Below are 17,851 nucleotides of genomic sequence, written 5' to 3'. Positions count from 1 at the left end.
GTTACTATTCGTATCTTTCTGACTAATGGTATGCGATGTGTCTGCTACTGATGTGAGCAAGGCATGGAATACATTCTCTGCAAATCTCAGCTGGGAGAGCAGTAGATACACTAAAGAGCAGGGCCACTCTACTCCATCCAGGTGGGAGGATGAGCTGGCAGGAACGCCTTGAAGTTGAAGAATGGTAAGCAAAGAGTTCTGTATCTGGGAAGGAATAATTCCTTGCACCAGGATAGGTTGTCCCAAAAGCAGCTTTGCAGCAAACATCCAGGTGAAATGCATTCCAGCATTATGTGATGAAGAATGACAGAGGCAGACAGACCTCTGCTACCTCAAGTGTGGCCAGAAGATTGGAAAAAGTTATTCTTCTCGATATATTCAGCAGTTGTGAAACTGCATTAGGAGTACAGTGTCCAGTTTGGGGCTGATTGGTCCTGGAATAACACTGATATGGTGGAGACAGCCATCACGATGGTAGTCCAGTACTGAAACACAGACCGAGACAAGCTGTAAAATCTCTATCCACAGGGACATTCAAAACTCTGCTGTTCAGGGCACGGAGCAATCCGACCTCATTGACTCTACTCTGAAGGGGTTGCTTGGAGGGGGTGTCCTCCAGACGCGTCTTCCAGTCCCTCTTACTTCGCTTCGGGCAAGCGAGGCTTCTTCAGGCTTTAACTGCACATCCTCGTACGCAGAGGGAGGCGAGCGGGAGGCAGCAGCGCCCGCAGGATGGCCGCGGGTCCCCGCTCGGTCCCTCACGATGCGGAGGGTGCGCGGGGCGGGGGCGGCGGTGCCTTTAAAGGCCGGGGCGCGGGGCGGGCCCGGAGCGCGGGGGGAGCCGCCCGCCCGGAGCATGCGCTGCGCTGCGCGGGGTGGCGGAGCACGGCGGGCGGCACCGCCGCACTCCCCCGGCAGCCGCGGCGGCAGCCAGCGAGCCCCAGCCCGGCCCCGGCGCTGCCGCCGCGCGGGGCCGTGGTGGCGGCCGCCGAGCCCTGATTGATTGCCCGCGGGGGAGCGGGGCTGCGAGCCGCCCCCCAGCCCGGTCTGCGCCCGACGGGAGAGGCGGCGAGCCGCGGCGGCCATGGGCAACGAGGCGAGCCTGGAAGGAGGCGAAGGGCTGGGCGCCTTCCCCGAAGGGGCGGCGGCAGCCGGGGATGGCGGCGGCTCCGCGGCCCCCTTGCAGAGCCTGGTCCCGGCCGGGGTGGAGGCGGACCTGAGCCAGCTGAGCGAGGAGGAGAGGAGGCAGATCGCCGCTGTCATGTCAAGGGCGCAGGGGCTGCCCAGAGGGAACCTCGCCGGCGCGGAGCCGCCTCCCATGCAAAGGCATGCACGGAAAATCTCCCTTCTCCCGCTCCTCCCTTCCCCCTTCTCCGTCTCCTCGCGGTGGGGCGGGGGGCGAGTCGCAATTCGAGCTGGGCCCGCTGCACCCGGAGCCGGCGTTCCATTTTGCTAGCAGAGGGAGGGAAGGGGTGGCCGCACGGGCGCGGGCACCAGGACGGAGCCTGCACCCTCTGGCTCTCCCCACTACAGCGGTCTCTGATAATAGCGGCGGTGCCCGGTTCCGTGGGCTGCGCCCTCCTTTCCTGCCTTGCACTGATCTGGAGCACGGGCAGTTTGTGTGTCGGGGCGGGGAGAGATGTGCAGACACCGTTGTGGTTTTCTGTGTGCGGGTGTGTGCTTTACGGGGCTGGATGCCCCACAGCTCTGGTAGCAGCCAGGGAAGCGGATGGGTTCTGCAAGCGTCTGGAGAGAGAATCTTGTTGAATCTTCCAAGGCTTTTGGGCATAATACATTTGCTGGCCGTTACTCTGCCAATTCTGAACCTCTACAACTATCATTCGGCTTCATTAAATAGTCATGGATTGAGGAGGTCTGTTTCAGTCTATTTTTTCACCCTTTTTTTTCTTTTTTTCTTTTTTTTTTTCTTTCCTCCCTTTATTAGTTGGAAGGGGAGAGGCTAAATAGATTAAATTGCTTGCCACGGTATTCAGCGTTCTGGAGAGTCATGACTTTACCTCATTGTGCTTTTGCGAAGGCTGGTGTAATTTCCTTCCCCGTTCTTTGCCTGCCCCTCAGCGAATTCTCGGCCCGACGTGCAACAAGCCCGCTCCCCGCCCGGCTCCTCGGGGCTGCCGCTGTCCGTGGTGCTGAACCACGGCCCTGCCCGGCCCCCTGCCGCTGTCCTCGGTCCCGAACCCCTCCTGGCCCGGCCCCGTGCCGCTGTCCTCGGTCCCGAACCCCTCCTGGCCCGGCCCCGTGCCGCTGTCCTCGGTCCCGAACCCCTCCTGGCCCAGCCCGTCACCCGAGGCCGGCGCCTCTGTTGCTCTCCGACTCCGGGGCTGGGTGTGTTGTTTGTCTTGAAGGAGGAAGCTGAAAGGAGCCTCCTCGAGTGTTTCACGGTGCATTGACCTCACCCCACCATACATGCATATTCAGTTTATATAATGTCAGGTTTATATAAGTGAATTCTAGAAGAGAGGCAAGGAGGGTGGGACTAAATTAATTCTTGGGCAATTATTGGAGTCACTAAGATTATACCTGAGATGATGGTCTCCATTTTTTGAAACTGGAAGTCAAATCTTCCTATTTCATGTCTTGCTTAATTATTGATCAGGCATTAGCACTGTGTGTAAAATAAAAATTTCCATTCAATTTAGATCTCTGCACAGCCTCTGTTGTTAATGAGGACCATTAATGAGAAAAAGAAATATTCTTTAGTTCCATGAAACTAAGTTCAAAATTCCCTTTTGTATAATTGTCTATAAACAAAGACACAAGTACTTTGAAACTTACTTTTTACTGCAACAATACCATGAAAAAATAAAGATAAATGTTCTTGGAAGTCATTAGAATAGACTGAACTCATTGCAATGTGAATATATGTGCATTTATAAATGTCTGCTTTCCTACAAACATATTTATATCAGAAGCTACTTTGATCTTGTTAGCATACCATACTTCCACCCTCTATTTAAAGTAAGAGGACTCTAAATTTGTGAATTACAGCCTTTTACCTTGCGTCAGAATGTCAGCTTTGACTATTATAGCAGTTCCCATCATAGTATCTTCATGCCTCTCCACTGTAATGAAGTTACTACTTGTCTTGTCTCTTGGTTTGTGGCTTTATTTTCTCCTCTTGCTGTTTACTTTCTTTGCTGTTGAGAGCTACCAAGAATGTTTGCAGTAATTATCAAGAACCTGATACAAATAAAACCCTTGGAGTAAGCCTCTCCTAAGGATTACAGATCACCCTCTTCCAGACTAAAACTGGAACTTTTAGGTTTTTTTTTCTTTTTTTCTTTCCAGTCCAAATGTTAAGTGACGGAGTGTGATCAAAAGAGGAATTCTGGCTTTCAGTCCATATAGCTTTGCATTTTGGCAGTGTCATTATTGTAGCATCTGTTAATTTTTAACATATTAAATGGTTTCTTCCTTTGTGATTTCCATTATAACATTAGAGTCTAATAATTATTTTCTATTCTAAATGCTCCCATTCCTGCTCCCAAAATAACCCTAAAGTGTACAAATTCCTTATTATTGCTGGTATCCTAAGGTAATATTTTTTGCAAAAACAGGCTTTTTAATAGTAAGTAATATATGTGCCAGGTAATATAGTTGCACCTTTACCACCTTAAAATGAATGCTGTACATTCTAGAACTTCTGTAGGCTTTGAGCTTTGAAGTCTTGTGAATTGCAATAAATGCATTTAGATCTAGAGCACCTAAAGTGAACTGTCTAATAATTGTCCTATTATTAAAAAAAATAAAAAAAAATGAGAGTTTCATTCTCAGGTTCCAGTGAGATGTTTAGGATCTGTGGAAATCTTTCTATCCAATTTCAATTATCTGTCTTCAGAAAATTCATGGTTGGGAAATTTCTCTGAAACAAGCAGAGTCAATTTGTAAGCAAGTTCCATTCGTTCTAGCTTCATCAAATGACTCTGTAACTGTGCCAGTGTTCACTTCCTGAGGAATTACACTATATCTGAAAGGATTAGATGGCCAGCTGAATATATGACCATCTAATACAACTGCTTGGGCTTTTTGGTCATTTTTTTTTCCCAGTTCAATAAGTTGGTCACAATAGATATAAATAAAATAAATTTTGCTGCATTTTGATAAGAAATGCTAAGAAGTCTCGCTAAGTGTTGCACTTCTGAAGTATATTTATGGTATATTTTCTAGAAGAAATATATTTTTAAGAAAAGTTAGCCACTGGAGGATGCATAAATTCATACATATATTTTCTGCAGATATGAAAAAAATTAACTACCTTTGAGTTGCATTGTTACTGCATTTGTCTTTGAAACTATTAATACTGATGAATGGGGAAAAGACATGCCTTCTTAACAGGTGCTTGTAGTTATGGAACTGAAGAACTGGACCAATAGTCCTTTTGTTAAATCTCTGCTTACTCCAAAGTAAGCTTTGATTGGGCTCTAATATGTAAATGAGTAGAGATGAGTTCCATGAGTTAACACCACAGTGAGAGGAAACACAACAGCACAAAGAAAAGCATTATGTGAGGAAGAACTAAATTATTTTGTATGTTGGGTCTGGTTTGAAGGTTTTTTTGTGATTCAAAAGATTTGAAAGCTAGAAAATTCTTGTCAAGATTTAGTTTGAGGTTTCTGATTCTCCAGTTCAATTAAAATTTTTCAATATCAGTTTGTAGTTGGTTGTAAAATGATTGTAGAAAAGACTTCAACTCTCAGGTACCTCAAACTAAATGGAACAAGTCCTGGCTTTTGACAGAAGTAACACTTCTCAAGAAGCTTGTCCTTTCAAGGCTTTTTCTTCCACTAGTTAATCACGCGCTGTCTCCATTGCTTAGAAACATTGGTATGTACAAAGGCAAGACAAGTCTGCTCTTCAGAATATACCAATAGCCTTGAAGAGAATCACCTGAGTTTATTTCCTAGATTCATGGGTTTTAATCTCATTTCAAAGCCTGATAGCTGATCAGGTGGAAATTTATGGAACACATTGTTTGATAAAAATGCAAGCTGGAGCAGAATTCCACTTCAATCCAGTTATTTTTCTTGCTAATTTCCAAGTTGAATTTTTAAAAACCGTTGGGTTTTTTTTGCTTTGGTTTTTGTTTGGGATTCCCCCCTCCCCCCCCCCCTCCCCCCCCCCTTCTGTTCTAACTTCACATTGTAACGTTTGGGAATGGGCATGTTATCCAATTTCTGGACTTGAATTTCAATAGCACCGTTGTTTTTTTCTTCCCCACTCCCTTTTCAGTCTTATCATTGTTGAATGAAGCCTTCTAAGAGTTTGAACATTTACAATCATGAATGCTGGAGGTGTACCCGGCTAATAGACTAGTTAAGATAGGCTAGTGGCTAATAGACTAGTTGAAATGTTTTTGTATGGTAAGTAGTGTCTCTTCAGATAAACCTAGAGTGCTTATCTAAATAATGAGAAACAGAACTGCAGGTAGACCTACCTTGCTAATCAGAGTATAATGTTGGAACCCTGGTTACTGGGAATTTTTGACTTTCTGTGCTGACAGGCACTGACCCTCAAGAAAACACTACATTTGACCTGAGGCCATAGAGAAAACTTCCAAAATGAAATAATAGAACTAGGATTATGAGTGTGTAGTTTGAATAGAAGTGTATAATATCACAAAGTAGAAAACTTTAAACGTTTAGAATATAGTGATATATATAAAACAAAGTAAAGGTTTCAGAGCAGAAGCCTGTCCTTCTTCACCTTCTTCTTCATAAGTTTGAGTAATATTATATAATTAGATAAAAAAATCTGCATTGCAAGCCACAGATAGTTATTGAGTAAAAAATAAAAATAATTTGTCATTTCTTAATTAAAGAGTTTATCCTTAAGGAACCTTATAGAGAAAGAGATATGGTTCCATTTTTTTTAGTTTGTTACAGTAAAATACTGTAAAACTCACAGTTTGTAAAACTGTAACATAAATAAAAACTAATAAACATCTAAGTCCAAACAAAAAAATACCATCTAACATATTTAATCCCAAACCTAACAAAAAGGTTAAGACTCAACAGTATAAAACTGCTCTTTTAATAAGGAAAAATGCCAAATATTTGAAAGAATTAGATTATCTTTGGGCTTTTCTGAACTATCCTCTTTATGAATTAATCAATGTTGACTGATGCCAGTGGAAAAACACCTGCTCACTTCAGTGGGTCGCACATTAGGGTCATAAGCTTCCAAATATTGTGGTCAATAAGTCTACAGGAATGAGAAAGGATAAATGGAATTGTGGAAGGCTGGGAATAGTTTGTCCTTAACAAGTATTGCTTGAGGAAATTTTTAATTAACAGAAAAAGTCAGATACAAGATTATGAGAAGTCCTGCATTGTGAGAATTACACAGAAAAGTTTACCATTAAGCTTTGTCCTTTTGTATTGCCATTGCTAGCCATGTAATGGAAACTAAATGCTAATCAGAAATACTGCTAAACTCATGGTGACATTAACAATCTAAAATATATATTTTAATGTGGCTACTGTAGATGGTTCTGCAGACTTCTGAAAAAAACTCTTTAAATTGTGCATTTATTTATTAGTCAAGGAATGCAGTTAAATCTAATAAATGATTGTTTCTTTTGCTCATGAATACCCAAGAAAAAATGTCCTGTCTGGCAAACTAGGATCACAGCTGACTGATTCTCTCTAAGTAAAAAAGAGAAAATTTTATATTTACAACATTTCTGTGACACTGAAGAGAACCCCCTATCTTCCAGCAGAAGCTGTGTGGTAGCACTGAATAGAATATTTTATTACAGCCCTGAGCATTAGCACCAATGCAACAATATTATTATATTGTTCAGCAACAATATTATTTCCTGTGCTACAGCCAAGTACAGCAACAAGTGAAATACTGTGCCATATTTAAAGCCATGATCTTGATTTGGGTTCCTACATTCTTAGTTTCATTTTCTCCTGTATGAACCTACAGCAAAATATTGGATTTGCATGGATTTTTCCCAATTATCTAATGTAATGTGGTGGAGTTCTTTTTAATACTGGTCAGTGTGACTTGTTCAGATGATGTTGAGAAGGAGTATGGTAGCTATTTGCAAAGAAGGAAAAAAGAAGGTTCAGGCTAACTCTGAACTGAAATCTGTTTTATTTAATGGAGAGCTCTTCTGATTTGTGAGCAGATGGGTGCCAAAATAAAAACTTTACAAAGAAGAAGAATACTTTTGCAAAGAAGAATACTCTTTAACGTACATGAGTTTTCAGAGTTTAAATCACTGCTGCATATTGAATTGTAAATATATCCAAATTTTGTACAAGTATCCAAAAAATAAGTACAGAAGCATATTGCATTGTGCTTTTATTTTTTTTTTTTTTGTATGGCTCTACTTTGATCTGCTAATTTTGACACCTCTGTCTCCCTGTTTTTTATATCCTGAAGAGCAGGGTGGAGAGTTAATAATTTGTATATCAGTATAATAGGAAGTTCTAGCTTTGATCTCTTCGGAATTCTGAAAAAAAGGATATCTGGTTAAATATTGTTGTATTAAATTATTTTCTAAAGAATAAAACAATCTATGACTGAATACCTGTATCAGCCTTTAAAGAATAGTGATTATTTAAATACTTTTTACATGCACCTTGTTATATGCCTTGGTCTTGAAAATGCTTAGGCACTGAGAAACTTCACAGCACTACTGGTGCAATTCCAGGGCTACTGATACATCTTATTTTATCCAATTTTTATTCTGTCATGCATTATTTTAATCTTATTACATTTTCTCTTTGCAGACATCCTGAACTTGATACAAGCCGCCATCCCAGACAACCAGGTAAGCCTCCAGATCCAGGACCACCAGGTTTAAGTAAAAGCAGAACAGTAGATGCGCTGAAGACAGAACAACGGGCACCTGGACGGAGCCCTTCTACTCTCAGTCTACGGGAATCAAAGTCCAGGACTGATTTTAAAGAAGATCAGAAGCCAAGTATGATGCCCAGTTTTCTCTCAGAAGCCAATCCATTGAGTGCAGTCACTTCAGTTGTGAACAAATTCAATCCTTTTGATTTGATATCGGATTCAGATACAACTCATGAAGAAGCCGGTAGGAAACAAAAAGCTGCCCCAAAAGAGCAAGGGAAACCTGAGGAGCAGAGGAGTCCTGCAAAACATCCAACTCAACCACAGTCTCCAAAGCCAGCTGTTCAACAACAAGGACCTGCCAGACCTACTGTCCAACAAACTGAGTCTTCCAAGCCAGCGCTGCAGCAGCAGCCTGGGGGACCAAAGCAAGTTCAGAAACCAGGCCATGGCCAACCAGCAGATGCTAAGCAAGAGCAAGCAAAACAACCACCCCAGCCGAGAGGACCACAGAAATCTCAGCCACAACCATCAGAACCAACAAAACCCATTCAACAGCAAACTCCTGCAAAACCTTCATCAGGCCCAGCAAAACCATCCCCACAGCAACCAGACAGCACTAAAGCGACGTCCCAAACAGCGCCTCCCACAAAACCATCATCGCAGCAGCCAGGACCTGCCAAACAACCATCGCAGCAGCCTGCACGGCAAGGAGGGCCTGTCAAGCCATCTCCCCAGCAGACAGGGCCTCCCAAACAGCCTTCTCAGCAGCCTGGACCTGAAAAGCCATCTGCTCAGCAAACAGGACCTGCAAAACAGCCACCTCAGCCTGGATCTGGGAAGCCACCTCCGCAGCAAACAGGGCTTGTAAAACAAGTGCCACCCCAGGCAGGGCCTACGAAACCACCTTCTCAGACTGCAGGGCCCACAAAAGCCCCAGCACAACAAGCAGGACCTACAAAACCCCCTGGCCAGCAACCAGGGCCTGAAAAGCCCCCACAGCAAATGCAAGCTGGTGCAAGTCAACCCACTGAGTCTGCCCCAAAGAAAACCTTCTGCCCTCTTTGTACAACCACCGAGCTGCTGCTGCACACTCCTGAAAAGGCCAACTACAACACGTGCACCCAGTGTCACACTGTAGTCTGCAGCCTGTGTGGATTCAATCCTAATCCTCATATCACAGAGGTGAGTAATTTTCAAACTGATGTTCACTAAGAATTCAGTTTGCCTTTGCTGTGTTGAAACATCACATGTACTACATATACCACTGTGATAATTTAACAAGTTCAGTAAAAAAAATGCTATTTCAGATAACTGCTTATGAGTAAAACAGGGTGAAACTGGAGGAAAAAGGTAATGGTTCTCTGCTCATATAGATTTAGAAATGTGTTCTCATCTCTTTATATAAAAAAAGGAGAGAACCTAGTGTGACTTTTGTCTCATTTAGATTGTTTTTAATCACCTGCTGTCTATGTTTATAATCTGACCACAGTACTCATGTGCAAATACATTTATAGATAAATAACCTTTCTGCTATAAGAACTAATTAAAAAAAAAAAAAAAAAGCAGTCTTCATAGCTCCAGTGTGTGGCTGAGGAAAGGATATGGAGTGGATTTGCTTTACAACTGGGCCAGTGTTCAGTTGTGTTAGTTGAAAGCCTGAGTCATGAGTTTGCCTTGGTGCTACGTGGGTTATTTCATTCTTGTGGGATGTTAAGATCCCTGTGGACTATTTCTAACCTTGATTACCATTCTTGCTGTAATTCTATAACATAAAAATGGAATAGAAAACAATATTAGGACTACAGATGAATTTATTTTAACCTGATGTTTGTAGTAGCTTGATTTATTGCTTATACATATCCTTTATTGCTCTGCATGGGAATAATGCTTTATGTGATTGTTTGCTCAGCTTCTTGTACATCCTGATATGCTACTTTTAAATTTGCAAAGTAGCTGGAGTTTGTTTTCAGTAACAACACTTTTACCAATTTATGGAAATTCAAACAGAATGGACCTGGCACCAAAGGCTAACTAGTGATAATCAGAAGGGATATTTAGAAATTTTTTTTTTTTGTCTTGTTGTGGTATTAATTTAGCTGATCTGAGATGAACAAAGGAAGAAGTACAGACTACTACTGTATTTTGAACCTAATAAATAATACCTGTATATTTAAAATTAAATCAAAGAATTTCTGGAAAGTTTCTCTGGATATGGTGTAGTCTAACTTCTGCTCAAAGTAGTGTCACCTAAAGCAGGTTTAGCCAGTGTTGAATATCTTTAAGGATGGAGGCCTGACAGCCTTTCTGGGCAACCTGTGTACTCAGTATCACAGTGATTTAAGGACATTATTAGCAGCTGGTTTTCTTTCCAGCACATTTATTTGTGGCTACCGGTAACAAACAGCAGATTTTTTGCATCCAGCAATATGATATTTTTGGTTTTTTTTGTTAAAATTGCAAATTTAAGACTGAAAGAGTAATAGCAGTAACCACTGATAGCACTTTACTTGGTTTAGGATTGTTAATGTCTTCTTTGAGTTTAGGGAAACTGAGGATTGAGATAGCTGGCACTGAAGGCTGGACTGGAAAAGGAGTGACCTGAACATCTGCGTGTAGAAACTTCAGAGCATCTGCAACTAACCAGGTGTCAATATTTCAGGGTCTACATGAGGAAAGGTCATTCTGGACTGTTAGTGTGAAAAAAAGATGCATAACAGGCAAGAAGTGTAACATATTAATATTAAAGTCAACAAGGAAGTTTTATTGCAAACCTTTGTCTTCAAATTCTACCAATGTTTTTAGGCCAGAACTTCTTACATTTATTTGTGAGTGCTGAGTTGTTCATGTCTGTAGTGTGCTCTTGGAGTCTCTTGAAGCCCCAAGTTTGTCTTCCTTTAAAAGCTCCATATTTCCTATGGAATTGGTGAACACCTTTGGTGTGTTCAAATGAAACAGGTTTTGAGAGAGAGTTTATGTAAGAAGATTTCCAAGTATTTGGAAATTCTGTGAATAACTACTAGTTTTTGAAGTGGGTACTCAGTAAGTGTGAAATTCAGGACTTTTAGACAATAAATACAGCTGCATTTAAGACTAACTGATTGCATACATATGTAAAAGCAAATTTGAATTTCATATTAGACATTGAAATAAACACAGGATATGCATTTATTTCATGAAAAAATCATTTCAGAAAATGAAGGTATTGGACATCTAATTTATTCAGCTATTAGTTCCAATCTCCTGACTCCCACTCAGGCTTTTCTCATTTGCTCAGCTTTGCACCACCAGCTGTCTTGCTGAAACTTCATTGTGGGTGTCCTGCTCCAGTCTGCCATTGAAGTGTGACAAAAATCACACCTGACTTTATTACTGAACGTTGGGATCAAAGTCAATAGAACCTGCTCTGGCACAGACAAAAAATTCACTTATTTCAGCTGCCAAGATTCTCACTTGAGTTATTATCAAATTTTCATTCTACTTTCTGTTTCCTTTAAGTATTTAGCTTATTAACAAAAGTTCCTGATTCCTTTTACAGTACTTTACCCACTTCTTCCCAACTATCAGGAAGATCATGATTTGTGACTTGGCTGTCAGTTTTCTTACTTATGGTGCAATTTTTTCCTTTTCACTTCTTGTATTTTAACTTCTCCTGAAGTATTATTGACCAAAATTCTGTGTCTTACCCATGCACCTACTGACTTTACTGTTTTACTTTAGCGTTCCCTGATATTTGTTTGTCAGGCTTCATTATTCTGGAATTCTACATTGTGCTTTTCCCACATCCTGTATAACTACTGATTTTATTGCTTATGTTAAACACATTACTTATGGGGAAGCAATAATTTCAAATTGGATGTGGGGAATGGAAGGCATTTATTTAGAAAAAAATTGACTTTTGTTCTCTAAAATTTTCCCTTTGTGCAGCTGCTGGAATTGCTTTCCTAAGACAGCCTCCTTACAAGTTTCTTACAAGGTAGCTCAGTCTCCAAAACTAATCAAGTGAATAATTTTTCCAATGTAGATCTTTCTAAATTTCTGTGTTCTATATTTCTAGCTGATCCTGAAAAGAATTTTACAAGATTTAAAAACTGGCTTAGGAAGTAGATTGCATACATTGTAAAGCCATTATAAAATGCAGATAAAAAATTTTAATTCATTTTATTAATTTAAACCTTTATTTAAAATTCAGTAGTACATGCACTCTGTCTGTTTTAACTCACTAGAGAGAACTCTAACTAAGAGCAGAAAGTGATACCTGTATTGCCACAAGGTCAGACCCCTTGAACTGTTTCTCTGAACCATCTGACACTGCAGTCCTCTTGGGGAAGAAGGATAGTTGGTGTCTTGCTTTTGTACAGCAGTCTGGAGAGAAAAGGCATCATACATAAGTGTTCAGTAACATATGTCTCTCTAATCTGTCTAGGTATTCATACTTCACTCATCACCATGGCACATGACTGCCTAGCAACAGTTGCATAAAGTAATGGAAAAAATTATATAAGCAGGTTTGAGGACTGGTACTCTATTCCATTTGCCTTTCATGTACATCAGAACCTTGTAGGAAGTGTATCTTTTACTACGTGGTGACTTATTTTTCTAATTTTTTTACCATTTCATTTTCCCAAACCCACTCCCATGAGCCATTAGCAACAGAAAGCAGCACTTCCCAGAAAAAGATTCAGCCCATTAGAGCATTCAAGTAGGAGTAGGCTTTCTGAAAATGAACAAAGGCATCTTGAGGGAAAAAGGCAAAAAGCACAAACTGCTATAGTTAAATCTAAATTAGCGCATATGCTCAGCAGCTGGAGTAAATTTTCATTCCCTGTGAACTAGTTATTGGAAGATGCATGCAAAACTGACTGGGCAAGGGTTTAAAGGGTAATCATAGAATCCTTACATTCTTTATGATGTCATCTGTAAAGCTGATGATGGAGTGGAGTGTTAGAGCTGTTAATGTTGGACCCTTGGCTGTGTGTGGGCTCTGCTCCTGGATGTGTGTTTGTGCACATGTGGATGCCTGTCTTCTTGGGGGTGTTTGAGGAGGGATTATTCTACATGAATTTTATATACATTAGATCACATTTCATCCATTATTGTGCCGTTCTTTAAAGAGAACATTTGAAATTAATCTTGAGGCCAGGTATAATTTTATAGATAGGTACTTAATGAAAATTGTACATTCAAATAATGGGAAGCTGTGTATTGATACAGGATTTGTTTACTTGCCAAAAGTTCTTCTGGGCAGAGATAAAGTGAATTCTTAAAAATATTTTATGGTTTCTGATTTTTTTTTCCAAACAATGTGTCTGTACCAAAGCTAATTTATTGGAAAAAAGAGGAGGGATAAAAATTCCAGTAGGAGGAATCAGAAACCCCAAACAGTTGACTATCTTAAAGTGGAGTGTATGGTTTCTGATCAAGTAGAACTTTTTACTGGATTGCACATTTATTTTTTCAATTCAATATGAAAAAATTTTAACTCTGTCTGAAATATTTTATTTTTTGTTATTGAAGATTTTTGTGGGGGAGGGCATGTCTATTTCTGAACTTTTTTTTTATAGATAGAAATTTTCCATATCAATTGTACTACATATTATTGCCTTGATTTTTTATTTTTTTGCTTTCTTTCTGCCTCTCTTTAATTTTACAATCATATCACAAGATTTGATTTAAAAATATAATATTTTAGTTCAAATCTTCATAATTATTTTTTGGTATTTGTATTTGCTTTTATTAAAATCCTGCAGCTCTAAATCTCCTAAAAATACTTGGGCATGAAGTAGGATCAATAACTAAACAGAATTTAAACAGTCAGCAAGGCATTAATTTTTGTTATTTTCATTATTATTAGGTTGTATAGGGAGAACAATATATAATAATTTAAAATAAGGAAGATGAGTATAAATCTTGTGAATTCAGGTAAGTTATGCTTATACTTGCAATAAAATTAATAGAAATTACTCTATTAAATCTTTGTTGATTACATGATAGTAAAGGAAGCTGTTCATTGAAGTATTCCCTGTGGTTTGCAGTCTAGACCCTGCTGTTTTATAATAGTACATGGGAACCAAAATGGAAGTTGGACTGGAAATGATATATAAACAAGAATAAAGCTGCCATCACTGTGGGTAGTGACATGAAATAAAGTCTTAAGTGTTTTGATATCAGGGAAAATAGCTTTGAGTTTGTAGACCCTATGTGAACTTGGTGGGGTGGATAAAAGTGTTATATAAGTAAAGCAGAAAAAAATAAAAAAAAAAAATCAAAGACCTAAATCTAATTATCAGCTGTTATAGCCATCATAAGTTGTATAGAAATGAGTTTAAAAAACTCCAGCAAATCCCAAGACTTTGAAACATTTTTCAAAGTAGTTATTTAAATGCCAGCTCTTAACTGTGTTGAAATGAAGTGAGAAGAGTTGTGTAAAACTGATGTACTTTAGTCTAGGTTCAAACTGATCAGAGAGCAGATGTAAACAAGACTTGTTTAGTTGCCATTTAAAAGCCATAAAAGTGTGAAATATATGCTGTAGTACAAAGAGTACTTGGGATCTTCCAGTGTTACTAACACTGCAATTTCTATGCAAATGGGGATTATTCACAATTTTTGTGGTGAAATGAAGTTAGTGTAGTTCCTATAGTTCTGCCCCTAGCCACAAATTCTGCACAGACATTGGGGAAAATTGTAAAGATCCTCAAGTAGAAGGGTTATGGACGTACAGGATACTGTTTCTCTCCATGGAATATTCTTAAACAAACTCCCACATTGTTTCTGTCTTAGAGGAAGGCTGTGTGCCCACAGTTCTGCTTTACTTCAAGGATTAGATGTAGAAATAGCAGTGATGCCTTGTGGTTTTTTCTTTTTTTTTTTTTTTTTTTTTTTTTTCTCTTTACATAAGGGGCAGAACATAGAGGCAAAACCCCTCTGTATGGGGAATAGTGTCCCAATAATTTAATTGAGCAATATTCTACAATATGTTGGAGTGTTTTCTCATTAGTCCAGAAAGCTGGCCTGTACAGTTTTTAACACAAGTAAATAATAAATTAATCTGCATAGCTAAAGATGTCAACTGCAGTCAGCCATCTGTGCCAGTATTGCTGTTGCTCAGCAACTGTAATTTACTACTATGTGAGGCCATGTGATGTGGGATGGTGTTTGCTGGGCAGCCACTGGGCAGGCAGCACAGCCCAGCCCTGCTCTCACCAGACAGCTTAATCCTTCTCCTGATTCGCTCAGTGCAGCACAGATGAACTTTGTTAACCTTTTCTTTGCCACTCTCTTGATGTGAAGTCGGATTTTTTTGTCAGTCATTCATGTGTTTCTGGCATATCAAATCTCAGTGTAGTTGATTAAAGCAATGAGCATTTGTTGCATTACTGCATGATGCAGCTGTATTTAAATGTCTTTTTCCTTGCTATGTGCATGAGGCAGCTTAATCAAATCCTTAACTATAAAATAACTAGTTTCTAGATATCCTGAGATACTGATAAAAAAAAATTCAAAAGGTTGTGTTCATTATTCTGCTTTATGATTCTAATTATGTAAGCTATAAAATAATAGTTCCCCAAACATTCATAATTCACATGCAAACTATAGATTTTCATATTGGTAATTTAAGTAGAGTAGTGGAATATGTTTTAAGATTGTGATAACTGCATAATATAATTAATTCTGTAGTGTTCAGTAGCTTTAGAACAGTAAGTAACATTTAACAATGGTTTTGCAATATGTCTATTTAAAAAGTTTTTACCAGCATTGGTTTAGCACCAAGCTACAGAGCTTGTAACCATTGCTGTGGTTTGTGGAAGGATCCCATGGACCATGCTGCTGACTAGAATCTAGTGTCATGTTTGTGAGCATCTTGAGTCAGTGTTCCCTGGCAAACTCATCATATATCTGAAAGGAAGGTAAATATGTATTTTGTAGTGATGATGTATTTGCCTGAAATGAGGATCAGTTGCATACTGTGTACAATTGTTAAATGTTTGGTTTGGTGTAATTACTTTGAACAGCTGAGAACTTATTCATAAAAGAATGGTCTAGAAGAAAAAAACTTTGTCTCCAGGATTGCACAAGCTTCTTTAGAAGACATTTTAACTTGTATATTGATGTACCAATTTAATTTGGTTTGTGATAGTTTTTTTTTTTCATAACAGGGTTTTTTCTGATTTAGCTTCTTGTCTTAGAGTATTCCACCACACTGCATGAAGCTGCATAAAATCATGTGCCTGAGCACTTTATTTTTCATATTTCTCTCATCATCTTGGCAAAAATGTTGGCTAAGAGGCAAATCTGGATTCCTCACTGCTCTTTAAAACTGTCAGGGACCAAATGAGTTAATGTGTTTTCAAACTAGAAGCTGATTTTGTCAATAAAGCTTTGGAGCTGAGCAGTGCCAGCAAAGTCCATTTTACATACCTGTGGTAATGTAAAGGGATGTTAATATTTTATGTACGTTTTAAGTTCCTTTTTATAGCAGCAAATGACTGTTCTAAATGAGAGTGAGACCCATACACTTGGAGTGCAGCTCTGCTCTGCAAAAGGACTGCTAACATGGCTTCTGAGGGCCACATTCATACTTTGTGCTAGTAATTTTTGTATGAAATGTGTGCAATCTGCAAGTCAAAATTTATTTCTCGGGTACTTCTGGAATCATGGAATCAAGATAGATTCTCTTCCTCTCCTACATCATCTGCAGGGATAGAAATTAAGCAGGCCAGGCAATGCACTTGGTGACAGCTTTCCTGTTGCTTTTGATGGGTCTGTGTTGTTAGAACAAATCTCAACCATTTTTGAAGAAAGGAATAGACACTGGATTGCCTTCAACTGTGTTGGCTTTGTTTGGGATAGGGAGAAGGACTGAACTATAGTTGCTATTTGTTACTGGTGTCAACTGTTAGCTTGCCTTTCCTTATGCATTCATAATCCATGAAATGTAGTGTTATAATTTTCTTCAAAGTGATTCTCCATGGATGTTGTTAATAAAATACCAAATAAATTCGTTTGGTGCTTCAAACTAGAAGAGTTGATGCTATGGTTGATGAATATATAAAATACATTTTAATTACTTTTTTGTTGTTCTGAGGGCATATAGTTTCTACAAGAGTTAGAAAACAAAGCAGCAATTTTCTTTGCTCAGGAGTTGAAATCTGAACAAAAATCCTGCGTGGAATCTGTCAGGTTTACTGTTCTAGTTATAGCACTTATTGACATGGGTCTCAGAATGAAGAAAATCACTCACAGATCTCTTCTAGAAATAAGACCAGCTCCCACCCCTATATATTGGTGTAAAAAACAGACAGCTTGGGTTTCTCAGCATCAAAGAGGAATCTCCATCACAGACAGGAGCAGTGAAAGCTCAAAAGCTCCTCTGGAAACTTTTGCTTTTTAATCCCACATAATGATATGAGAAATGTGGAGAAAGAAACTAGGAGGTCACAAAACTTCTGCCCAGGAACACCTTTAAGGATAGAGAAACATTTGTATTTAAGTTATCTGCAGCAGCACTAAGTTTACTTCATCTGTAATAGTGTGTGAGAGCATCTGTATTTAATGGAAGCCCATTCCTGTCAAAATTCATGGAAAATCTCTGTAATTCTGGTAGAAAAAACAGGCAAGTGTTTGATAGAAAACTATATCACATAGCACATTTCATTTTGAACTCCTGCTGTTCCAATCACAGGACTATAGTTTGTGCAGTTTTGCATTTGTTTGAAGATGTGTGTAACCTATAATGACTTGAGCATTTTGGCACTTAATTCCTCCCACTAAAGTGCATAGGAGGAATTTTATGTTTAAACCAGAAAGATGTAAAAAATAATACAGTGAAGTGAAACTTTGTACATTTTTCATTTTTGAGTTCAGCTGTAGGGGTTGCAAATTTGGTTTTGGTTTTGGAGGCTTCAGTTTCATACCAAGAATGCACATGCGTGTATATATGTGTATAATTTTTTAATAATAATAAGGAAAAAAATAATGGGTTAAGGTTTTGTCTTCTGCACAAGGTTGTTTTGAAATC

General features: G+C 39.3%; 1 protein-coding gene across 9 annotated transcripts in view; it reads left to right on the top strand.

Moving 5' to 3' along the window:
- Window positions 1-843: 843 nt before the first annotated feature.
- PCLO (piccolo presynaptic cytomatrix protein) overlaps window positions 844-17,851 on the top strand; it is a 324,118-nt gene continuing 307,110 nt past the window's right edge. For 6 of the 9 annotated variants that reach the window (XM_077179155.1, XM_077179152.1, XM_077179154.1 and 3 more), the window contains exons 1-2: window positions 846-1,326; window positions 7,764-9,015. In XM_077179155.1, coding sequence (XP_077035270.1) covers window positions 1,085-1,326; window positions 7,764-9,015 — 1,494 coding nt within the window. In that variant the 5' untranslated portion in view covers window positions 846-1,084. Of the gene's footprint in view, window positions 1,327-7,763; window positions 9,016-17,851 lie in introns of all 9 variants that reach the window. The other 3 variants (XM_077179158.1, XM_077179157.1, XM_077179156.1) reach the window with 2 other exon arrangements.

This window comes from Agelaius phoeniceus, chromosome 5, assembly GCF_051311805.1.
Source record: "Agelaius phoeniceus isolate bAgePho1 chromosome 5, bAgePho1.hap1, whole genome shotgun sequence".
Lineage (NCBI taxonomy): Eukaryota > Metazoa > Chordata > Aves > Passeriformes > Icteridae > Agelaius > Agelaius phoeniceus.
Note: the sequence above shows the minus strand (reverse complement) of the source record. Positions and strands in the feature narration are given on the sequence as shown.